At 46.6% G+C, this 26,459-nt stretch overlaps 1 protein-coding gene across 1 annotated transcript in view; it reads left to right on the forward strand.

Annotated features, from left to right (window-relative positions):
* The first annotated feature begins 11,214 nt into the window (after nt 1-11,214).
* The window catches only part of iqgap1 (IQ motif containing GTPase activating protein 1), a 72,989-nt gene continuing 57,744 nt past the window's right edge, over nt 11,215-26,459 (forward strand). The window contains exons 1-2 of the mRNA XM_014127578.3: nt 11,215-11,483; nt 13,643-13,745. Coding sequence (XP_013983053.1) covers nt 11,438-11,483; nt 13,643-13,745 — 149 coding nt within the window. The 5' untranslated portion in view covers nt 11,215-11,437. The remainder of the gene's footprint in view (nt 11,484-13,642; nt 13,746-26,459) is intronic.

The raw sequence follows: 26,459 nt of genomic DNA on the forward strand, positions 1-26,459 counted from the left end.
CACAAAACATCAACATAGGCCTCCAGTGCGCCTCCCCAGTCCGGTACGTCCTGTACCGGCTCCACGCACTCGGCCTCCAGTGCGCATCCCCGGTCCAGAGCCTCCGGCGATGGTCCCCGGTCCGGGACTTCCGGCGATGGTCTACGGCTCCATGGCCGGAGCCTTACGCTCCGCCGATGCCCAGTCCAAGCACGGCGTCCAGTCCAGCTCCAAGGCCAGAGTCTTCTTCTGCGCCGATGTCCAGTCCAGGCACGGCGTCCAGTCCAGCTCCAGGGCAGGAGCCTTCCTCTGCGCCGGTGGCCAGTCCAGGCACGGCGTCCATTCCCGCTCCATGGCCGGAGCCTTCTTCTGCGCCGGTGCCCAGTCCAGGCATGGCGTTCAGCCCGGCGCCATGGTCGGATCCGGGGTCTGGGGGGGGCTACGACCCGTACCGGAGCCGCTACCGACACTAGTCACCCCGCCTAACCGCCCATTTGGTTTCAGGTTCTGCGGCCGGAGTCCGCACCTTTGGGGGGGTACTGTTACGCCCTGACCATAGAGAGCCCTTGTTTCTCTATGGTGTAGTAGGTCAGGGCATGACTAGGGGGTAGTCTAGTTTATATTTCTGTTGTGTTCTAGTTTATATTTTCTGTGTTGATGTTTTGTATGATTCCCAATTAGAGGCAGCTGGTAATCGTTGTCTCTAATTGGGGATCATATTTAAGTAGCTATTTTTCCCACCTGTGTTTGTGGGATATTGTTTTGTGTTTGTGCCTGTGCACCATGTAGTCACGTTTAGTTGTTTGTTTATTTGATTTACTTGTTTTTGCTTGAAGTTTCACTTTGGAATAAAGATGTGGAACACTACACACGCTGCGCCTTAGTCCCGTTCTTACGACAACCGTGACACTACCACCCCGTTTCACTCTGTTTTCTTCAGTTTCCCCCCTTGACGCGTGGCTCCAGCAGCGCTCCAACACCGGCCTCGGGGATGACCCGGAGGACGAGGCGCAGGACGATCCGGGTGGAGACGGTGAAATTCCTGCAGTAAGAAAGGGTCCAGGATGTCCTCCACCGGCACCCAGCATCTCTCCTCCAGACCATACCCCTCCCACTCCATGAGGTACTGAAGGCCTCTCGCCCGACGCCTTGAGTCCATGATGGCTCGCACAGTATACACCGGGGCCCCCTCGATGTCCAGAGGGGGCGGAGGAACCTCCCGCACCTCAGACTGCTGGAGCGGACCAGCCACCACCGGCCTGAGGAGAGACACATGGAACGAGGGGTTAATACGGTAATCAGGGGGGAGCTGTAACCTATAACAAACCTTGTTCAGTCTCCTCAGGACTTTAAATGGCCCCACAAACCGCGGACCCAGCTTCCGGCAGGGTAGGCGAAGGGGTAGGTTTCGGGTCGAGAGACAGACCCGGTCCCCCAGTGCATATACCGGGGCCTCACTGCGGTGGCGGTCGGCGCTCGCCTTCTGCCGCCTGATGGTCCGTTGCAGGCGCACATGGGCAGCGTCCCATGTCTACTCCGAGCGCCGAAACCATTCATCCACCGCAGGTGCCTCGATCTGGGTCTGATGCCACGGTGCCAGGACCGGCTGATAACCTCGTACACACTGAAAAGGAGACAGGTTAGTGGAGGAGTGGCGGAGGGAGTTTTGGGCCATCTCTGCCCAGGGGATGAAAGCTGCCCACTCCCCCGGCCTGGCAATAGGACCGCAGAAACCTACCCACATTCTGGTTAACTCTCTCCACCTGCCTGTTACTCTCGGGGTGAAAACCCGAGGTAAGGCTGACTGAGACCCCCAGATGTTCCATGAACGCCCTCCAGACCCTCGACGTGAACTGGGGACCCCGATCAGACACTATATCCTCAGGCACCCCGTAGTGCCGTAAAATGTGTAAACAGTCTGTAGGGCCGTAGGGAGACCGGGCAAAGGAAGGAGATGGCAGAGGAAGACAGAGGAAGATCTGTCACGAAATCCACCGATAGGTGTGACCACGGCCGTTGTGTAATGTTTAGGGGTTGTAATTTCCATCTGGGCAGGTGTCTAGGTGCCTTGCACTGGGCGCACACCGAGCAGGAGGAAACATAAACCCTCACGTCCTTAGCTAAAGTGGACCACCAGTACTTCCCACTAAGACAGTGCACTGTCCGACCGATGCCAGGATGACCAGAGGAGGGTGATGTGTGGGCCCAACAGATCAAACGATCGCGGACATCAGACGGAACGTACAGATGCCCAGCTGGACAGTGGGTGGGAGTGGGTTCTGTACGTAACGCCCGCTCAATGTCCGCGTCTACCTCCCATACCACTGGTGCCACCAGGCAAGAAGCCGGAAGTATGGGAGTGGGATCCGTGGACCGCTCCTCTGTGTCATACATCTGGGACAGTGCGTCTGCCTTCGCATTCTGGGAACCTGGTCTGTAGGATAGGGTGAAAACAAAACGGGTGAAAAACATGGCCCACCTTGCCTGGCGAGGGGTCAATCTCCTCGCCGCCCGGATGTACTCCAGATTGCGGTGGTCAGTCCAAATGAGGAAAGGGTGTTTAGCCCCCTCAAGCCAATGCCTCTACGCCTTCAGAGCCTTGACAACAGCCAACAGCTCCCGGTCCCCCACATCATAGTTTCGCTCCACCGGGCTGAGCTTCTTCGAAAAGAAAGCACAGGGGCGGAGCTTTGGTGGTGTACCCGAGCGCTGTGACAGCACAGCTCCTATCCCAGCCTCGGACGCATCCACCTCCACTATAAATGCCAAGGAGGGAACAGGATGAGCCAGCACGTGAGCCGAGGTAAACAGAGCCTTCAGGTGACAAAAAGACCTGTCCGCCCCATCTGACCACTGCAGTTGCACCAGTCCCCCCTTCAGCAGTGAGGTAATGGGAGCCGCTACCTGACCAAAGCCCCGGATAAACCTCCGGTAGTAGTTGGCAAACCCTAAGAACCGCGGCACCTCCTTTACCGTGGTTGGAGTCGGCCAATTACGCACGGCTGAAATGCGGTCATTTTCCATCTCCACCCGACACGAAAGGCGGTACCCTAGGAAGGAGACGGACTGTTGGAAGAACAGACATTTCTCAGCCTTGACGTACAGGTCATGCTCCAACAGTCAACCAAGCACCCTGTGCACCAGGGACACAAGCTCGGCACGTGTAGCGGAGTATATTAGAATGTCATCTATATACAGCACTACACCCTGCCCATGCAGGTCCCTGAAAATCTTGTCTACAAAGGATTAGAAGACTGATGGAGCATTCATCAACCCGTACGGCATGACGAGGTACTCATAGTGCCCTGAGGTGGTACTAAATGCCGTATTCCACCCATCCCCCTCCCAGATACGCACCAGGTTGTAAGCGCTCCTGAGATCCAATTTTGTGAAGAAGCGCGCCCCGTGCAATAACTCTGTCACACTGGCTATGAGAGGCAGCGGGTAACTGTACTTCACTGTGATCTGATTTATACCTCGATTGCCAATGCATGAGTGTAAACCTCCATCCTTCTTCTTCACAAAAAAGAAAGTCGAGGAGGCAGGTGAAGTGGAAGGCCGAATGTATCCCTGTCCCAGAGATTCAGAGACATATGTTTCCTCCTGTGACATAGGATACAAGTGACTCCAGGGAAGTGCTGCGTCTACCAGATTTATCGCACAATCCCCCCGTCGATGGGGTGGTAGTTGAGTCGCCTTCTTCTTACAGAAGGCGAGAGCCAAATTGGCATATTCAGGGGGGATGTGCATGGTGGAGATCTGGTTTGGACTCTCCACCGTAGTTGCGCCTATGGAAACACCTACACACCTCACTGAGCACTGACGTGACCATCCCTTGAGAGCCCTCTGTTGGCACAAAATAGTTGGGTCATGATAGGCTAACCAGGGAAGGCCCAACACCACAGGAAATGCAGGAGAATCGATCAGGAAGAGACCAATTCTCTCCTCATGACCCTCCTGCGTTATCAAACATAGTGGAGCTGTGACCTCCCTAATCAGCCCCGACCCTAAAGGACGACTATCTAAGGCATGTACAGGGAAGGGCACATCAACAGGAACAATAGGGATCCCTAATCTAAGTGCAAATGAACGGTCAATAAAGTTCCCAGCTGCACCTGAATCTACTAGTGCCTTATGCTGGGAATGCGGGGAAAACTCAGGAAATTCTATACACACACACGTGCACAACAGGGAGCTCTGGGTGAGTCGGGTGCCTACTCACCTGGGATGATCCACCAGTGCCCTGCCTGCTGCCTGGACTCCCTGGGGAACCTCCCCAGCACCGACCAGCAGTATACCCTCTGCGGCCACATGTGGTGCAGGAAACGGCCCCCCCTCCGGTCACCCTCAGAGCAGCACCTCCGAGCTCCATAGGTGTAGGGTCGGAGGTGCTGGGGGGTGGAATGGACAGGCCCCGATCCGGACGTCCATGGGTGGCCAACAGGTTATCCAGCCGGATGGATAAATCCACCAGCTGGTCGAGGGTAAGGGTGCTGTCCCTGCATGCCAGCTCCCGACGAATGTCCTCACGTAGACTGCACCGGTAATGGTCGATCAGATACCTTTCATTCCATCCCGCGCTGGCTGCCAGGGTCCTGAAGTCCAGTGCAAAGTACTGTGCGCTCCTCATCCCCTGTCGAAGATGGAACAACCGTTCCCCCGCTGTGGGAACCAGAGGGTTAAATAGGGAATAAATTATAACGTAATGGCAACCAGGTGTGCACAATCAAGACAAAAGAAATGGACAAAGAAACGTAGATCGGTGGCGACTAGAAAGCCAGTGACGTCGACCGCCGAACGCCACCCAAACAAGGAGAGGCACCAACTTTGGCGGAAGTCGTGACAGGCACACAGGTTGCCCATACCACACTGAGAGACAAAGAGAGAGTGAGGGGGGAGACAAATAAAGAGAGGGAGAGAGAGAAAGAGATATAGAGACGAAACACAAAGTAGCTTTATCGCAAAACACAGTCCTTAACTAAAAAACCCACATTTAATTAGGAGAGAAAGAGTTAGTCAGCGATGGTAATGAAAGCTCTAATTAGTTTGCTGTATGAATGAAGCGGTGTTTGCTGGTTCTTTAGACTCTTCCTCCTTTCAGTTAATTAGACTTAGGGACGCTATCTTGAATAGGCTGTATAATTGCACTCAAATCAAAGGCTGTTGGCATTTCTCCGCTTGCATTTAATTATACTGACAACTTATACTCGTTAATTGGTTTTACAAAAACTTTCAATTGAACTGCATTGAAATGGTGCACAGACTGTAATACTGTGGGAGAAACATGGGGGGCTTAAATGGGACGTTCAGGATTTTACAAAAAAAGCCAAATGCCTGTAACATCAAATAAAATATGGAGTTGATTTTAGTTGATTTCAGGTGATTTGGCCATTACAAAAAAATAACCAGCTCACATGCCACTATTATTGATTGTTAGCTTGTGGTGGCTAAAGTTTGCTTAAATAGGGAATATTTAAAGAAAACCAAACCATGGACTACTTTCAGGGTGAGGAACTATCTAACATAAAGTTGTTCAATCCTAAACTTCCCCTTTAATAACAGGCATCCACATTTTGTTCCAAATAAATAAACTCCTATAATATATTTCAGCAATAAGTCCCGAGGGGGTGTGGTATATGGCCAGTATACCATGGTTAAGGGCTGTTCTAAAGCACAACGCAATGCAGAGTGCCTGGACACAGCCCTTAGCCGTAGTATATTGGCCATATATCACAAACCCGGGAGTTGCCTTATTGCTATTATAAACTGGTTACCAACTTAATTAGAGCAGTACAAATAAATGTTTTGTCAGACCAATGGTCTGATATACCACAGCTTTCAGCCAATCAGCATTCAGGGCTCGAACCACCCAGTTTATAACACCCCTTTGATCCTTGAAAAGTACTGCTGATTTTAAATGCAGTCATAGCCTCCATTTGGTCAGAAATAACATTGGTAAAAGTTATTAGTTTAAAACAGGAACCTCTTAGGACTCACAGGAGGGATCATGCCTCTCTTCTCATTGGAAGGCAGATGGTTCTGCATCTTCACTAGAAGAGCCTCCATCGCACCCACCTGTGACACGTGAAGGAAACAGGGTCAATGGAATCGGTCATTGCTTTTCTGAAGGGGGGGTTTAAAATCTATACTCCTATATGAGTGCAATTTCCCCATGAGTTTATGTACTACCTAATGAAAATGTCAGTGTTATAGAGGCTATAATTTTGTTTCCAGAAGATCCTCTAGTGGAACTTTATCTCTTCAGGTGTCATTCATTTGACATTTAGGGACATGTTCCAGGGGTTCAACCAGGGATGGACATGAATTAAGATAGCCAGCTAGAGCGAGGCCGGTACTTTTCAGACAGGCTAGTATAAATGTTGCTTTACTAGCCCGGCTGGCCAGTGGACAAAATCTTTCGCTCCATCCCTGTGTTCAACCATGGATAAAACTGATGGATACATCGGATTCTCAAGGACGCCTTTATCAGGACGAACTGCTGAATAAGGTTATGTTGCCCATAATCCAATCGTGAGCAAACATTTAGATTGCATTTATATTTCGAATTATATTGACTTAGATTTAGATATTAAATGTAGAACCTGTAGTGCATGAATATATAGAACAGGACCAACATGCTAGGGTAGCCTGAAACAACAAAAGTGATTCCCTATATGAACTTACAAGTTCTTTCTCTGCGGCCGCGGCAGAGTTCTGCCCGCCAAAGTCCTCTGCGGAAACTTCATGTGACGTCAGCCCGATGCACAGCAGTCGGAGCAGCACTCCTGAGCTATCCATGCTTCTGATGCGGTGCGTGGTAAATGCTGTGCAGTCGTGGCGGCCATAAGAGAGCGCAGGGGATCGAAGTGGAGGGTCGGAAGTTCAGAGTGAGTAAATGTGCAACGGACTGCCGGACCTCTGCATTTATACTAGCGAGTAGCCCCGCCTGTAAGGTAATTTAGCTGGGTTGCAAGACCCATAGCGAGGAACTCCAGTCTTCAATGCATCTTGAATGGTTTGAAGGATGACTCTTAATTGTGTTATTTGAACTGGTGGGTTCAAATCCCACACGTTACACTTGCATCCCATAGCTTCTTATTTTGTCCATTATTATACAGTGAAATAGAGAAGGAAAATGTTCTAAAACTGAAGCTAATATAATAATAATAATAATAATGATAATATAAAAGCTTAATTCCTCTTTGACTTTAACTTTATAAATTATTGCTCACAGTTTACACAAAGAGAAGCGCAGAATTTACGTCATAAACAGTTGCATAAAACCACTTACCATACATAACACATAATACAGGACATAATACAGAGCCATTACACACACACACACATCCACTGGGGCATTATAGAGAAACACTCATCTGTTCTAGTCCAGTCATCTCCTGTTGATTCCCTGGCTTAAAGGTGTGTGATATGATACACCTCAGCACAATGTCCAATACTCACATGAATATAACCTGCCTGAGCCTTCATCAGTGTGTTAGTGGCTGTAACTGGCTCACCCAGAGTCTCTCTGGACACATTATGGAAATGGTTTGCAATTTCTTAAAAAGAGGACTCCAGTGAACTTAATGGTGTTGTTCCTGTGTCTTTATCTACAGTTGAAGTCGGAAGTTTACATATACTTAGGTTGGAGTCATTAAAACTCATTTTTCCACCACTCCACAAATTTCTTGTTAACCAACTATAGTTTTGGAAGTCGGTTAGAGCATCTACTTTGTGCAGGTCACAATTAATTTTTCCAACAATTGTTGTCATACAGATTATTTCACTTATAATTCACTGTATCACAATTCCAGTGGGTCAGAAGTTTACATACACTAAGTTGCCTGTGCCTTTTAAACAGCTTGGAAAATTCCAGAAAATGATGTCATGGCTTTAGAAGCTTCTGATAGGCTAATTGACATCATTTGAGTCAATTGGAGGTGTACCTGTGGATGTATTTCAAGGCCTACCTTCAAACTCAGTGCCTCTTTGCTTGACATCATGGGAAAAAAATCTAAAGAAATCAGCCAAGACATCAGAAAAAAATTGTAGACCTCCACAAGTCTGGTTCATCCTTGGGAGCAATTTCCAAATGCCTGAAGGTACCACGTTCATCTGTACAAACAATAGTACGCAAGTATAAACACCATGGGACCACGCAGCCGTCATACCGCTCAGGAAGGAGACATGTTCTGTCTCCTAGAGATGATCGTACTTTGGTGCGAAAAGTGCAAATCAATCCCAGAACAACAGCAAAGGACCTTGTGATGATGCTGGAGGAAACAGGTACAAAAGTATCTATATCCACAGTAGAACGAGCCCTATATTGAGATAACCTGAAAGGCCACTCAGCAAGGAAGAAGCCACTGCTCCAAAACCACCATAAAAAAGCCAGACTATGTTTTGCAACTGCGCATGGGGACAAAGATCATAGTTTTTGGAGAAATCTCCTCTGGTCTAATGAAACAAAAATATAACTATTTGGCCATAATTCATTGTTATGTTTGGAGGAAAAAGGGGGACGCTTGCAAGCTGAAGAACACCATCCCAACCATGAAGCACGGGGGTGGCAGCATCATGTTGTGGGGGTGCTTTGCTGCAGGAGGGACTGGTGCACTTCACAAAATAGTTGGCATCATGAGGAAGGAAAATGATGTGGATATATTGAAGCAACATCTCAAGACATCAGTCAGGAAGTTAAAGCTTGGTCTCAAATGGGTCTTCCAAATGGACAATCACCCCAAGCATACTTCCAAAGTTGTGGCAAAATGGCTTAGGGACAACAAAGTCAAGGTATTGGAGTGGCCATCACAAAGCCCTGATCTCAAGCCTATAGAAAATGTGTGGGCAGAACTGAAAAAGCATGTGCGAGGAAGGAGGCCTACAAACCTGACTCAGTTACACCAGCTCTGTCAGGAGGAGTGGGCCAAAATTCACCCAACTTATTGTGGGAAGCTTGTGGAAGTCTTCCTGAAACGTTTGACCCAAGTTAATCAATTTAAAGGCAATGCTACCAAATACTAATTGAGTGTATGTAAACTTCTGACCCACTGGGAATTTGATGACAGAAATAAAAGCTGAAATAAATCATTCTCTCTACTATTATTCTGACATTTCACATTCTTAAAATGAAGTGGTGATCCTAACTGACCTAAGACAGGGAATTTTTACTAGGATTAAATGTCAGGAATTGTGAAAAACTGAGTTTAAATGTATTTGGCTAAGGTGTATGTAAACTTCCGACTTCAACTGTATCTAACAACGACCTCTTATCTATTCTGCAGTAGATAACCACCTTTGAACTGTGTTGCAGCTCATTGCTTGTTTTCATTGTAGAGACATATTGCTCAACTGTATTCCCAGGGAATAATGTCAAGTAGAAAACTCAGTAGTCTTAGAACAGCATTTACCAAATGTAGGGTAGAGACAAATAGGCTGTGGTTGATACCGTTTGAGTCTAAGCTTACGTCGGAGTACTGGCTAGAAATATTGGTTTTGTTTACTTGGATCTGGGTCACTAGAAAAGTGAAGAAGTATAGGTGGGTCACAGAACTGAACGGTCAGAAGAAACGCTCACCTTCTAAACTCAGCAAAAAAAGAAATGTCCTCTCACGGTCAACTGCGTTTATTTTCAGCAAACTTAACATGTGTAAATATTTGTATGAACATAACAAGATTCAACAACTGAGACATAAACTGAACAAGTTCCACAGACGTGTGACTAACAGAAATTGAATAATGTGTCCCTGAACAAAGGGGAGGTCAAAATCAAAAGTAACAGTCAGTATCTGGTGTGGCCACCAGCTGCCTTAAGTAATGCAGTGCATCTCCTCCTCATGGACTGCACCAGATTTGCCAGTTCTTGCTGTGAGATGTTACCCCACTCTTCCACCAAGTCACCTGCAAGTTCCCGGACATTTCTTGGGGGAATGGCCCTAGCCCTCACCCTCCGATCCAACAGGTCCCAGACGTGCTCAATGGGATTGAGATCCGGGCTCTTCACTGGCCATGGCAGAACACTGACATTCCTGTCTTGCAGGAAATCACGCACAGAACGAACAGTATGGCTGGTGGCATTGTCATGCTGGAGGGTCATGTCAGGATGAGCCTGCAGGAAGGGTACCACATGAGGGAGGAGGATGTCTTCCCTGTAACGCACAGCATTGAGATTGCCTTCAATGACAATAAGCTCAGTCCGATGATGCTGTGACACACTGCCCCAGACCATGACTGACCCTCCACCTCCAAATCGATCCCGCTCCAGAGTACAGGCCTCGGTGTAACTCTCATTCCTTCGACGATAAACGCGAATCCGACCATCACCCCTGGTGAGACAAAACCGCGACTCGTCAGTGAAGAGCACTTTTTGCCAGTCCTGTCTGGTCCAGCGACGGTGGGTTTGTGCCCATAGGCAATGTTGTTGCCGGTGATGTCTGGTGAGGACCTGCCTTACAACAGGCCTACAAGCCCTCAGTCCAGTCTCTCTCAGCCTATTGCGGACAGTCTGAGCACTGATGGAGGGATTGTGCGTTCCTGGTGTAACTCGGGCAGTTGTTGTTGCCATCCTGTACCTGTCTGCAGGTGTGATGTTCGGATGTACCGATCCTGTGCAGGTGTTGTTACACACGGTCTGCCGCTGCGAGGACGATCAGTTGTCCGTCCTGTGTCCCTGGAGCGCTGTCTTAGGCGTCTCACAGTACGGACATTGTAATTTATTGCCCTGGCCACATCTGCAGTCCTCAAGCCTCTTTGCAGCATGCCTAAGGCACGTTCACGCAGATGAGCAGGGACCCTGGGCATCTTTCTTTTGGTGTTTTTCAGAGTCAGTAGAAAGGCCTCTTTAGTGTCCTAAGTTTTCATAACTGTGACCTTAATTGCCTACCGTCTGCAAGCTGTTAGTGTCTTAATGACCGTTCCACAGGTGCATGTTCATTAATTGTTTATGGTTCATTGAACAAGCATGGGAAACAGTGTTTAAACCCTTTAGAATGAACATCTGTGAATTCATTTGGATTTTTACAAATTATCTTTGAAAGACAGGGTCCTGAAAAGGGTACGTTTCTTTTTTTTTTTTAGTTTAATCATTGTCGGGTTAATTTCATCGTAGCGTGGCGTGCCATTAGGAAGGTTATTTCAGTGCCTGTAGTAGGCAGCAGAGGGCGCTGCGCCTGCAGTTTCGCCGAGTGGCTGCTGATGGGTGTTTCCTCGAACGCATACTTTAGGATTTAGGAAGGAACACTCCCCAGTGACATCAGTTAGGTTTGAAGAAGAAAAAAAGTCTCAGCTCTCGACTCAAACCGTGCAGTGGAGCAACAAGGGGGCCGAGAGCGCCTTCCCGACTTTTTCAATTATATAGCCCGCAAAGAGAACTGGACGGAACTGTAGGCTATCATCTCAACTACTACAACTTGACCTCGTCAACCCGGGGAGTGAGGATTATAACACTTATTCAGAGAATATGTCAACCTCAGACGAGGCAGACGGGCTTCGGCCGAGATATGGGTGTGAGTATCTAAACTTTTCCTGCTCGCTCACCTTGATCATATTTTACCTCCGTTTACAGAAGTTTAACAATTTAGTTAATTGTTTTAATCAATACATACATTTTCACAGGCGTTTTTTTTTCTATCTATATTCATATATTTAACTTTGGTTTGGCTTTTGACAGCGTGGTAGGTAGGCTGTGACTTCCGCGTTTTCATCTACATCGGCTACAATATTGCAATTTTACGTGGCTACATCGAATTAAATGAGCCTACATTGAATTTGGTCGATGCAATCCGGGATCCTTGGGACGTCATTGAAGTAATTTACATTTACATTTAAGTCATTTAGCAGACGCTCTTATCCAGTAATAGACTTTCAAATGGTTAGGTTTAGTCAAGGGTAAAGGTAGGGGTTCAGTTTAAGGTAGGGACGTCTGGTAGGATCCTGTATAGCACCAACTCATTGAATTTTGACATGTTTGCATTTTTCACAGTAAAGGATAAGGCGCTACACTGTGTTCTTATAGGGAATCTGAAGTAGCAAGACGATGCAATAGTTGAGTGGTTTACGTGGTCGATTCATCGGAATCTATTGATGGCCTGCTATAGTCTATTGATATGTAAACTAGTAGCCATTGATCTTAATAAAAACATTTACATTCAGATATTGTCTTTTTCAATTATATTTTATAAAATAATTATAGAATTTTTGTATTGGTTTACATTTGTGATTTTATGCACTTTGAAATGATTCTGTAATGAGAAGTGTTTTACAAATGTAATTTGTTATTAGTGAACTAGACTTTCCTGAGGCAGTCAGTAGTCTTGGCCTAAGTGGTAACCAGACCACTGTACTGGCTTGTCAACTGCTTTCAAGATTACTGCCAATGTAAATTACCAAGTTGTTTGACAAATTTACTAGGCTAATAAGTGAGATTTAAGGCCACTCAATAATAATAATTTTAATCATAGTCAGTAGAATAAAATCCTGGAAATTGTAAGTGACAATTTTTAGACTTTTCCATTCTCTAATGGTCACACAGCCTAGGTTATAATGGATATGCTTGTTATTCAGAAGGCCTAGACATCACCAGAAGGAGCCTGAAACAATTAGCTCTTGTAATGCGAGCGCTCGTGCACACTTTATTTTCTCTCCCTCCCAGCTCTAAAAATATACTTTAAGCAACATTACCATGCAGGTCTCTGTAGCCTAGGCCAGTGGATCCCAACCAGGGGTACTTAGACCCCTGCTGGTACTTGGCCTATCCACAGGGGGTACTTGAGTAGACTCATGAGACCATAGGTCTACTGGTAAAATGCACACGAGGGGGTACTTCAGGGGTTCTCCTGGCAGAGAGAAATTCAGTTGGTGGTAGAGTAACCGAAAAAGGTTGGGAACCAGCGGGCTTGGCCCTAGCCTAGACCACAGAATTGTGAGCTACGAGCTTTGTTTACCTGCAGAATAGGTTCGATTTATTACTGTCTCTTCCGAGTTCTTTGAAAGAACGCCCAGGCATTTCATTTGGTGTATTTTCTGGATCACTTGACGTGATAAAGACATTTTCCACAGAAATGAAAAATGTCAAACGCTGGAGGTGTTTAAACAAAGTTTGCATAAGCTAGCCTACATTTACCTAGCCTACGTTTACCTACTGTGTAGTGAGTGACTAGAGGTAAGTTGGCCTCCCTGATCAGTAACCCTTGAATCATCTGATTATGTGGAGCTGGCGGTGAGGCCAAGTTCTAACCAGCCTGGGAGGGGATGGGGTAGCCTAGCACTGAGGACCGTTCAACATGACAGCTGAGCTGAATCAGCCTGTCAATGAATGAACACACGATTTCTTGAGACTGTTTACATCTTTCTGCTTATGATGGTGGCCAACACAACTATGTCAGTTGTGATATTCAGGATGGATGGGACAGTCTCTACCCTCCTACATGCAGAATGAGAGAAGTCTCTGTCTCACTGTTCATTTGAAGGTTCTTGCATTTTATTTTGTTAATCTTCCCTACGTGTTTGTTTGTGTGTCTGCTAATCCGTGTGTGTTTACTATAAATCTGAGTGTGAGCTAGACTCAACTCAGTGTGTGTACTGTGTATGTTTGTACATTGAGTTTCTTGTACAGCTACGCTGTTATGAGCGAGCTAGTATTCACCTAGTGAGTGTTGTTTTCCAGCCGTTCTGGATGGTGTGGAGCGCCTCACAGCAGAGGAGATGGATGAGAGGAGGCAGCAGAACATGGCCTACGAGTACCTCTGTCATCTCGAGGAGGCTAAACGGTAAGAGTGTGTTTTTCATTGGTAATTGCCTTTTCTTTTGGCTGGTATAAAAATGAATAAAAGCAGACAAATACAAATTCTGCCGGATATGTACCTGGGGAGATTTCAACCCGCAGTAGGAAAGGAAATGGATCTCACCACAGTCCGTGAAGGACAGAGAATGCAAATAGTCTGCCGTTGATCCACACTTCCAAAGTGAGAGAATACAGAAGTGTTCTTAGGGAGTCTGGGGCCCCATAAGGAAACAGGGGCCCTGTTTCGTATTCTAGCTCCACTGTTGCATCTCAGCTATTGCAATGGTGTTTGTTGTAATTGCTGGCATGGGCTTTACATCAGTGTCATAACATGTGGGTGAACTAGTCTCTATCGGACTTCCGTGTATAGACTTTAATTGCCTTGTTATTCTTTTGTTGAGGAACAGATAGTTGGAATTCTCACATACTGCTGAGATCAACAATGGTTGGCAATGTGATCTTGAATAGAAAAGCTTAATAGTGTTGTAGATTAAAACAAGGTTTAATGAACGGTCATGCAGGGTAAAAGTGTGTGTGAATATCCCAGTTCCGTTCCACCATATGAAGCACCTGAATACCTGTTAAGCTGACCTGGTAGTACAGATGTCAGTATTTTATCAAAGGTTAACTTCTGTAAGGTTAGACATGTTTTTATGTCCATTTCAGTCATAGTGCTCCCTAGTTATCTCATATCATTTTTGGACTGCTTTATTTGGTGGTCATTATCACTCTGCTATGTGTATTAGCAACCCCTCTTGAGGTTGAGGTTTTTGTATGTGTGTTGAATCCTGCTTGCAATGCTGCAGTTTCTGAATTGGATGTGCTGTTTACTTTCTCCCTGTATAACATGTGGTACCAGAACTAACATGCGGTACCAGAACTAACATGCGGTACCAGAACTAACATGCGGTACCAGAACTAACATGCGGTACCAGAACTAACATGCGGTACCAGAACTAACATGCGGTACCAGAACTAACATGCGGTACCAGAACTAACATGCGGTACCAGAACTAACATGCGGTACCAGAACTAACATGCGGTACCAGAACTAACATGCGGTACTCATTCATTAATACCTGCTCACTGTCATGTGATGTTTGAAGTGTTTGATATTGTAGAAGTATTGAAAATAAGTGTGTTTTGTCTGTTGTGGTGATCAGGCCTACAGGTTAATGATGCCTAGAGTCGCTAGTGGCCAAGGTTGAGAGGGCTCTGACACACACACACACACACACACACACCCATCCCCTAGGTCCCCCAGTGGACTCACACTCAGAAGAGGAAGGAGTGAACGAGACAGGAAGTGACTAACTCCCTGTTGAGTTTAGTATCTTCCGCTGTTGCCACAGAAACCCCTGGCTGTCATAGCAACGGGTTCCGCTGTGAGTTTGTTTGACTGTATGTTGTGAAGATAAAACGGCAGTGGTACGATGGTCTGTTGGGTCTTCCTCCTCTCCTGTGTTTTACCACTGTCTAGTAGTTCTCTAAACATGGCTTGACAAATATATTGCTGAAGAGGTGAGAAGAGCCTTATGTCATGGTTAGCATTGGCCCTATGTTAAGTCTACATACAGCGTTTTCCAAACACCTCTGAAGTTGTCTGTGGTTCTCATGCAGTTCCGTCCCTACAGTATCTTTAGCAGATGAGGTATCGCTAGCTGGTTAGCCTAGCACCAGAATGAGCGTTGTGCGGTGACGTCACCCTGCCTGAGAATTAAAGTGGTGTCACCCTTGCTAAACCAAGACTATAGTTTGTTGAGGCGATTGGTTAGAAGTTACAACGCTGCTAAGTGAGTGTGAATTGTGATGTTCTGTGAAGTGCAGGAAGTCCCGTGTTGACTCCCAGGACAGAGACTGGACTGCTCTCGTTATATATATACTGATACATCCAGCTCCTGATAGTCAGGTGCCTGTTGTACAGTGTCATGCTGGCTCTGGTCAAAGTAGTGCACTAATGTAGGGAATATGGTGCCATTTGGGACACTCATAGAGAGAGCGAGAAAGTGAGTGTCAGGTGAACGAGAGCGGCAGACAGGCAACCAGGTGAGAACTATTAGCTTGTAAACACCTCAGCCTGGAGGCATGGATTGCTTGGAGCTTATGCTCATGGAATGTGTGGTATGACGGGATGCTTCTCACACAGGTACACAGATATGCACACACTGTATGTGGACATGTGAGTAATTACTCTCTGTCTCGCTCTCACTCCTATCTCTCTATCTCTCATATATGCAAATAAGGACTTTGTTATCGGTACCAGTCATTTCCATGCATTGCAGTGTTTAGTTCTATAGCTGTCAGTTCTGCCTGTAGATTATGGTATCAGAGGAGATATTTGACTATTTGAGGAATTTCCTAGGTGGCCAGTGACAACTGACCAATAGATGTAGACACACTGTGTGAAATAGGCCTACGGCTGCAGGTTTTTTGAAGAGTTGTTCAGGACTTTGATTCAGGAGTACAGTACTACTGTTTGTTCTTCTCTTTATGACACAACAACCATGTCAACCTGTTTTTTCCTCTTCAACTTCTGTTCTCTCCCTTTCTCTCTCTGTGGGAATGGACTTTCCTGCATGTTATTTATTGGTTTACATGAGGGGCTGGCTGAGCTTTCTCTGCCTCCAATTCAATCTGATACTACATCTGGAGAGAGTAGTTAGCAGTCAGCTTCTAGGGTAAAGTGGTGAAGACGCTCTGTAAGAGGGTTCCCCTTGGATATAAAGAAAAGAAGGCTGATGTCTAACGTTAGTCAGGTGTACAGCTGAATGCGTTCAACAGTAATGTCTTCCTCATTTAACCCAACCCCTCTGAATCAGAGAGGTGTGGCGGGATGCCTTAATCCACGTCATCGGCGCCCAGGGGGCGGTTGTTGTTGGTGGTTAACTGCCTTGTTCAAGGGCAGAACGGCCTTGCTGGCTCGGGGATTCGAACAAACAACCTTTTGGGTTACTGTCCTAACGCTCATAACCAATGCTCTGACCACTAGGCAACCTGTGGCCAGAATACCATATCATTAGTTATGTTAGTCTGTATAGACATGTCAAATGGATACTTACAGTTCAACTGTACACATGCTACAGTAGCACGACTAAACTACATTGAACAAAAACAAAGCTAATTGAAAAGGGGACTTGTTTAATCTCTCTGGGATCGTTCGGGACGTGAGCGTCCCACCTCGCCAACAGCCAGTGAAATTGCAGGGTGCCAAATTCAAACAACAAATCTCATAATTAAAATTCCTCAAGTATTAAACCATTTTAAAGATAAACTTCTTGTTAATCCAGCCACTGTGTCTGATTTCAAAAAGGCTTTACGTCTAAAGCACACCATGCGATTATGTTAGGTCAGCGCCTAGCCACAAAAACCATACAGCCATTTTCCAACCAAGGAGAGGTGTCACAAAAGTCAGAAATAGCATTAAAATTAATCACTTACCTTTGATGATCTTCATCTGATGGCACTCCCAGGTCTCCATGTTGGACAATAAATGTTCGTTTTGTTCGATAAAGTTAATCTTTATGTCCAAATACCTCTGTTTTGTTTGCGCGTTTAGTCCAGTAATCCAAATGCACAAAGCGCGATTGGGTCGTGTTCACTAGGCACCAAATGGAAGAAAATGTATTGAAACAGGGCGGGATCAACATGGACTTGTCCAATAAGAAACGATCATTTTAGTTTTCTGTTTAAAAATGTTTCTGTTGTGCCCTAATGAACACAACCTTGGTAAACCAGCTCCTAACCCTGAATTGAAGAACTTCCCTCTGTCATCTTAAGCCTGCAAGCTGGCCCTGTGAACTGACAGCCTAACACTCATCATTTTTGTTGTGTACTTGTGACTGTTAGAATGTGGGAAAGTGTAAGATGAGGACCAGTTTGCCTTCCCCTTTTTGTGTGTGTTTAGCCTACCCATGCACCCTCTACATGTATCAGCAGTAATTGTGGAGGAGGGGCCGACCTCCCTTTAACATTTAAGGAGAGGTTTGGATAGATGATACATGAGTCTACTGGGAGATCTACCCTGTATATACCTGACCTAGTAGCACAGACCAACGCTGAACCAGAGAGATGTACAGCTGAGACCATTCCTTAGTACAGCTGAGAGACCATTCCTTAGTACAGCTGAGAGACCATTCCTTAGTACAGCTGAGAGACCATTCCTTAGTACAGCTGAGAGACCATTCCTTAGTACAGCTGAGAGACCATTCCTTAGTACAGCTGAGAGACCATTCCTTAGTACAGCTGAGAGACCATTCCTTAGTACAGCTGAGAGACCATTCCTTAGTACAGCTGAGAGACCATTCCTTAGTACAGCTGAGAGACCACTCCTTAGTACAGCTGAGAGACCACTCCTTAGTACAGCTGAGAGACCACTCCTTAGTACAGCTGAGAGACCACTCCTTAGTACAGCTGAGAGACCACTCCTTAGTACAGCTGAGAGACCACTCCTTAGTACAGCTGAGAGACCACTCCTTAGTACAGCTGAGAGACCACTCCTTAGTACAGCTGAGAGACCACTCCTTAGTACAGCTGAGAGACCACTCCTTAAAACAATGTAGTGGTCTAAATCCTCGTCCCTTCACTACAGTATACTCACTCCACAACCACACTTTATTTACCACCTTATTTCTGTGTTATTTCTCTCAAGCCGCTGCTATTCGTGTTATTTGCCCTCCCCTCAGTGGGGAAGAGTTGGTGCCTGGTGCTCGTACACAAAACTGGTCTTTTTAGAGCGGAGCGAGGGCAGGCACACACACACACACACACACACACACACACACACACACACACACACACACACACACACACACACACAGCTCCAGCCAACCATGTCTTCCCATAACTCTGCTGGGGCTAGGTCCCATCTGTGTGTTGTGTACTGCCCTCCTGCTGAGTCCAATGTACATAGGTCTTTGATACCCTATGGATTTTAGAGGGTTAAATGCACCGTCTTGCAGGCATGTACAAGAACATCAATACATACTATTCTATTGTCTACTGCTATTTGGCTTTCAATTGCCAGTGTTTACATGTAATGAACATACAGCTAACCACTAAGCTGCATGTTGTTTCATCTGCCAGTGTTTACATGTAATGAACATACAGCTAACCACTATGCTGCATGTTGTTTCATCTGCCAGTGTTTACATGTAATGAACATACAGCTAACCACTATGCTGCATGTTGTTTCATCTGCCAGTGTTTACATGTAATGAACATACAGCTAACCACTATGCTGCATGTTGTTTCATCTGCCAGTGTTTACATGTAATGAACATACAGCTAACCACTATGCTGCATGTTGTTTCATCTGCCAGTGTTTACATGTAATGAACATACAGCTAACCACTATGCTGCATGTTGTTTCATCTGCCAGTGTTTACATGTAATGAACATACAGCTAACCACTATGCTGCATGTTGTTTCATCTGCCAGTGTTTACATGTAATGAACATACAGCTAACCACTATGCTGCATGTTGTTTCATCTGCCAGTGTTTACATGTAATGAACATACAGCTAACCACTATGCTGCATGTTATGCTCTCATGAATATATTTTCAATTGTTTGTTTTAGTGAGTTAGTGTAAACCAAGGGATTAATTTTAGATCCACTGTCTGCTGTGAAAGGGCCTGTAACTACAGTATTTAACGGTGTAGTTAGAGCCTGCTATGTGGAGAAGTATTGGTGAATGGAGGGATGTTTAGTGGCAGTAGAGGAAGAGAAGACGTGAATGTGTGTTAAATCATACCTTTCTGACTGAGTTACTGTATTGACAGCCCTCCGTCTCTAATCTTCTCTAGTTCTACAGTATAGTTGTTGCAACGCGTTATGGTTCCCCAGCCGTCAACATAAGAAATGTGCTCGTATGTCCTCATTCCTTCCCTCAATGCCTCTCTCCATCTCTTTACACCGCCTTCCCTTCTCTCTAGTTGTACAGTCATTTTATCGCTCTCCCTCCCATTTACCTCTCCCCTCTTCTCTCTCTGAACAGTATATTCCTCTTCTCTCTCTCTCTGAACAGTATATTCCCCTTCTCTCTCGGTGTACAGTATATTCCCCTTCTCTCTCGGTGTACAGTATATTCCCCTTCTCTCTCGGTGTACAGTATATTCCCCTTCTCTCTCGGTGTACAGTATATTCCCCTTCTCTCTCTCTGTACAGTATATTCCTCTTCTCTCTGTGTACAGTATATTCCTCTTCTCTCTCTGAACAGTATATTCCCCTTCTCTCTCTGTGTACAGTATATTCTCTCTCTGTGTACAGTATATTCTCTCTCTGTGTACAGTATATTCTCTCTCTGTGTACAGTATATTCTCTCTCTCTGTGTACAGTATATTCTCTCTCTCTCTGTGTACAGTATATTCTCTCTCTCTCTGTGTACAGTATATACTCTCTCTCTCTGTGTACAGTATATTCTCTCTCTCTCTGTGTACAGTATATTCTCTCTCTCTCTGTGTACAGTATATTTGTTTCATCCTTCCATGTGAGAAACAAATGAGAATATTTGAATGAACTACAGTAGCTTAGCTGTACTAAAGCACCAATCAACAAGAGACAACATAGTTGCATGCAGGTAGTGAATGCAGTAAATATCCCAGGTCTCTGGCTGTTGCCATGAAGGAAGTCTACAGTACTTAATGTCCAATACTCTCCCCTCTCACACACAATAGAAAGTCTATATACAGTGTGTGCAAATGAAGTAAGGAGGTAAGGCAATAAATTGGCCATAGTGGTGAAGTAATTACAATTTAGCAATTAACACTGGAGTGATAATGTGCAGATGAGGATGTGTAAGTAGAAATACCGGTGTGCAAAAGAGCAGGAAACAAAATATGGGGATGAGGTAGGTAGTTGGTTGGATGGGCTGTGTACAGCTGCAGCGATCGGTAAGCTGCTCTGACAGCCGATGCTTGAATTTAGTGAGGGAGAAGTCTCCAACTTCAGTGATTTAAAAAAAAAAAAAAAAAAAAAAAAAAAGTTGCAATTCGTTCCAGTCATTGGCAGCAGAGAACTGGAAGGAGAGGCGGCCAAAGGAAGAATTGGCTTTGGGGGTGACCAGTGAAATGTACCTGCTGGAGCGCGTGCTACGGGTGGGTGCTGCTATGGTGACCAGTGAGCTGAGATAAGGCGGAGCTTTACCTAGCAAAGACTTATAGATGACCTGGAGCCATTGGGTCTGGCGACGAATATGTAGCGAGGGCCAGCCAACGGGAGCATACAGGTCGCAGTGGTGGGTAGTATATGGGGCTTTGGTGTCAAAGGATGGCACTGTGATAGACTGCATCCAGTTTGCTGAGTAGAGTATTGGAGGACATTTTGTAAATGACATCGCCGAAGTCAAGGATAGTCAGTTTTACGAGGGTATGTTTGGCAGCATGAGTGAAGAAGGCTTTGTTGCGAAATAGGAAGCCAATTCTAGATTTAACTTTGGATTGGAGATGCTTAATGTGAGTCTGGAAGGAGAGTTTAGTCTAGCCAGACACCTAGGTATTTAAAGTTGTCCACATTCTAAGTCAGAACTATCCCAAATGAACAGGACCCAGTGCTGCTCAGTCAGCCCAAGTTCCCCTTTACTGAGGCCATTTTCAAGTCATTTCCTGTTTCAGTCTTTTCCAGGCTCACTGGAGTATAGCAGCTGCGTAGAGGATGATGTAATGGCTGGGCTGTTCTAGACAACAGAGCAGCTGAGTAGAGGATGATGGAATGGCTGGCCTGTTCTAGACAACAGAGCAGCTGAGTAGAGGATGATGGAATGGCTGGCCTGTTCTAGACAACAGAGCAGCTGAGTAGAGGATGATGGAATGGCTGGGCTGTTCTAGACAACAGAGCAGCTGAGTAGAGGATGATGGAATGGCTGGGCTGTTCTAGACAACAGAGCAGCTGAGTAGAGGATGATGGAATGGCTGGGCTGTTCTAGACAACAGAGCAGCTGCGTAGAGGATGATGTAATGGCTGGGCTGTTCTAGACAACAGAGCAGCTGAGTAGAGGATGATGGAATGGCTGGGCTGTTCTAGACAACAGAGCAGCTGAGTAGAGGATGATGGAATGGCTGGGCTGTTCTAGACAACAGAGCAGCTGAGTAGAGGATGATGGAATGGCTGGGCTGTTCTAGACAACAGAGCAGCTGCGTAGAGGATGATGGAATGGCTGGGCTGTTCTAGACAACAGAGCAGCTGAGTAGAGGATGATGTAATGGCTGGGCTGTTCTAGACAACAGAGCAGCTGCGTAGAGGATGATGTAATGGCTGGGCTGTTCTAGAACAGACAAGTAGAAAAATACATCTAGGGCCTTGATGAAATGAAACTGTTTTGATAACATAATGATGACATAATGATGACATATCTCCTCAGGTGATTGTTGTGATATCATGATGACCTAATCAATAAATGTATTTATAAAGTCATTTTTGCATCAGCAGATGCCGCAAAGTGCTAAACAGAAACCCAGCCTAAAACCCCAAACAACAAGCGATGTAGAAGCATGGTGGCTAGGAAGAAACCTAGATGGGTTCCGGGCTCTGAGGGGTGGCCAGTCCTCTTCTGACTGTGTCGGGTGGAGAATATAGGAGTACATGGCCAGAGTACATTGTAAATTTAGATTGTAATTTACCTTAGATTATAAACTAGCATGGTCAAAACATATATTCAATGGTTGTAAAGAACGTCCTGCAGGCTCTAGTTTTATCTTATCTTGATTATTGTCCAGTCGTGTGGTCGAGTGCTGCAAGGAAAGACCTAGTTCAACTGCAGCTGGCCCAGAACAGAGCAGCACGTCTTGCTCTTCATTGTAATCAGAGGGCTGATATTAATACTATGCATAGCTAAGAGTAGAGGAGAGACTGACTGCATCACTTCTGTTTAAGAAACATTAATGTGTTGAAAATCCCAAATTGTTTGCGAAGTCAACTTACACACAGCACTGACACACACACACTTAACCCCACCAGACATGCCACCAGGGGTCTTTTCACAGTCCCCAAATCCAGAACAAATTCAAGAAAGTGTACAGTATTATGTAGAGCCATTATTGCATGGAACTCCCTTCCATCCCATATTGCTCAAATGAACAGCAAACCTGGTTGGTTAAAACCCCCAGATAAAGCAACACCTCATGGCACAACACCTCTTCCTATTTGACCTAGATCGTTTGTGTGTGTTATGTAGGCTACGTGGTCCTTTTTTCATTCATTTTTTTTAGTTGATGTAGTTCTGTCCTTGAGCTGTTGTCTATTGTTCTGTATTATGTCATGTTTCATGTTTTGTATGGACCCCAGGAAGAGTAGCTGCTGCTTTTGCAACAGCTAATGGGGATCCTAGTAAAATACCATGATGATGATGTCCTCAGGTGACTGCTGTTGTGATATATCATGGGGCGGCAGGGTAGCCTAGTGGTTAGAGCGTTGGACTAGTAACCGAAAGGTTGCAAGATCGAATCTCCGAGCTGACATGGTAAAAATCTGTCCTTGTGTAATATGTCATTCTGCCCCTGAACAAGGCAGGAACTAGGCCGTTATTGAAAATAAGAATTTGTTCTTAAAAAATATTTTTTTTATTAATCTGACAATCAAATTGAGGTAAATTCCTTAATCATTGTTCAGTAAAGGCAGTCTGTACATATAGCCACCACAAATATTAAACAATAGCCACATGTAGTTTCATTTTTATTGTCAAATTTGAAGGTACAACAGTCATTTTCGATTGGCCCATAAATTAGAAGCTGCAACCTAGTCCTTTTTCAATGGCCCTTAAACTTGGCCTGGTAATATTGTCCTGTTTGATTGGCCCTTAAATTTGTCCTTGTAGGAGAGCCGCCTCTGGTCACCTGTGGGTGTCACTGGTTGCTTGGCAACAACGGTGAAAGCCTAACTGTCGTTCTGACAGTGTCCACCCTACATTATATGCCTCCAAGGGAGAGATATGGAGGGAGAGAGGAACTGAGAGGGGGAGAAAGGGACAGGGGGCAGGAGAAGAGACGAGCGAGGAAGGGCTCAGCACAGCCGTCCGTAGAGCTCTATTGAAAAGCTGCTGCCCGCCCGCAGCCCGTCAATGAAACCAAAGACTAGAAATGACTTTTCCGGTTTAGATATCAGTCAGGGGTAAACCTCAGAGCTTGAACAAGACGTGTTGATAAGACCAGGAAGGGAGGTGTGGGAGAGAGGGGGGTTGAGATGTTGCTGCAAAGTGTGTGTGATGGAGAGCTGTGGTTTCATGATGTGCCTGGTCTGTCCTTCCTCTTGCTTAATGGGCAAGCTTTGCCTGGTCTGGCCTCCTCCCCGTTCTGAAAAGACACACACACACTGACACACGTAACAAGTGAGTAGGACTAACTGTGTGTAGTATTCCTCTTGGCATTGATGGGGGGTCTGGAGTGATGGGGGGGGTCTGGAGTGAGTAGGACTAACTGTGTGTAGTATTCCTCTTGCATTGATGGGGGGTCTGGAGTGATGGGGGGGGGGGTCTGGAGTGATGGGGGGGGGGGCTGGAGTGATGGGGGGGGGGTCTGGGGGGGATGGGGGGTCTGGAGTGAGTAGGACTAACTGTGTGTAGTATTCCTCTTGGCATTGATGGGGGGTCTGGAGTGATGGGGGGGTGGGGGGGCTGGAGTGAGTAGGACTAACTGTGTAGTATTCCTCTTGGCATTGATGGGGGGGGGTCTGGAGTGATGGGGGGGGTCTGGAGTGATATGGGGGGTCTGGAGTGATGGGGGGGGTCTGGAGTGATGGGGGGGGTCTGGAGTGATGGGGGGGGTCTGGAGTGATATGGGGGGTCTGGAGTGATGGGGGGGGTCTGGAGTGATGGGGGGGGTCTGGAGTGATATGGGGGGTCTGGAGTGAGTAGGACTAACTGTGTAGTATTCCTCTTGCATTGATGGGGGGGGGTCTGGAGTGATGGGGGGGGTCTGGAGTGATATGGGGGGTCTGGAGTGATATGGGGGGTCTGGAGTGAGTAGGACTAACTGTGTAGTATTCCTCTTGCATTGATGGGGGGGGGTCTGGAGTGATGGGGGGGTCTGGAGTGATGGGGGGGGTCTGGGGGGGATGGGGGGTCTGGAGTGAGTAGGACTAACTGTGTAGTATTCCTCTTGGCATTGATGGGTGGTCTGGAGTGATGGGGGGATGGGGGGGCTGAGGGGATGGGGGGTCTGGAGTGAGTCAGGCAGGTTGGGTGGAGGGGAGATTTCAGACAAGACACTGACTGAATAGAAGAACTGCTTTGTCCCTTTCAACTGCTCTGATCTGGAGCGTGTGTGTGTGTGTGAGAGAGTTGTAAGCGTTTGAATGTGTGGCTTAATGTGTGTTGTTGAATGTGTTTCCCAGTCACTAGCCTCCATGACTGTCAGTCAGGTGTCATCTCTCTATCCTAACCAACAGCTGGAAAACCCATGAATAGATGACCCCCCCCCCAGTGATGAGAAGAGAATCAGTTCCTCCTGGTAGTTTGTGACAAGGGGAGGTCAGTCAGGTCATCAGGTCAGAAGGTTTCCAGTGTTGCAGCAAGGCATGTAATGGGCTATTTGACTTCCTCTTTTCCTCGCTCTCTCGCTCTCTCGCTATCTATCTCGCTCGCTATCTATCTATCTCGCTCGCTATCTATCTATCTCGCTCGCTATCTATCTATCTATCTCGCTATCTATCTCGCTCGCTATCTCTAGCTCTTTCTCCATCTCTCGCTTCCCCGGTTCCCGAAGACGTGGACGTTGATTTCTGATTCAGAGGGTTGGGTTAAATGCAGAAGACACATTTCAGTTGAATGCAATCAGTTGTACAACTGACTAGGTCTCCCCCTTTCGTTTTGCTCTCTCTCTCGTTCCATCTCGGTCGCTCTCTCCATCTCGCTTTCTCTCTCACATTCTCTGGTGAATCACTGTGTAATTACTACAGGGTCCTGGTGAGAAAGGCCCACTGTGTGGGGCCATCCAAGTGGAAGAGATTGGGTTACTCACTGTAAAATGATTTGCACAATATTGAATAATATTCTCCTCCCGTTTCCCATCAAAATACAAAGAGAGGGAGAGAACAGACAGCTGGGAGGAAGAGGGGGAGAACAGACAGCTGGGAGGAAGAGGGGGAGAACAGACAGCTGGGAGGAAGAGGGGGAGAACAGACAGCTGGGAGGAAGAGGGGGAGAACAGACAGCTGGGAGGAAGAGGGGGAGAACAGACAGCTGGGAGGAAGAGGGGGAGAACAGACAGCTGGGAGGAAGAGGGGGAGAACAGACAGCTGGGAGGAAGAGGGGGAGAACAGACAGCTGGGAGGAAGAGGGGGAGAACAGACAGCTGGGAGGAAGAGGGAGAGAACAGACAGCTGGGAGGAAGAGGGAGAGAACAGACAGCTGGGAGGGAGAGAACAGACAGCTGGGAGGAAGAGGGGGAGAACAGACAGCTGGGAGGAAGAGGGGGAGAACAGACAGCTGGGAGGAAGAGGGAGAGAACAGACAGCTGGGAGGAAGAGGGAGAGAACAGACAGCTGGGAGGAAGAGGGGGAGAACAGACAGCTGGGAGGAAGAGGGGGAGAACAGACAGCTGGGAGGAAGAGGGGGAGAACAGACAGCTGGGAGGAAGAGGGGGAGAACAGACAGCTGGGAGGAAGAGGGGGAGAACAGACAGCTGGGAGGAAGAGGGGGAGAACAGACAGCTGGGAGGAAGAGGGGGAGAACAGACAGCTGGGAGGAAGAGGGGGAGAACAGACAGCTGGG

Source organism: Salmo salar, chromosome 26, assembly GCF_965601325.2.
Source record: "Salmo salar chromosome 26, fSalSal1, whole genome shotgun sequence".
Lineage (NCBI taxonomy): Eukaryota > Metazoa > Chordata > Actinopteri > Salmoniformes > Salmonidae > Salmo > Salmo salar.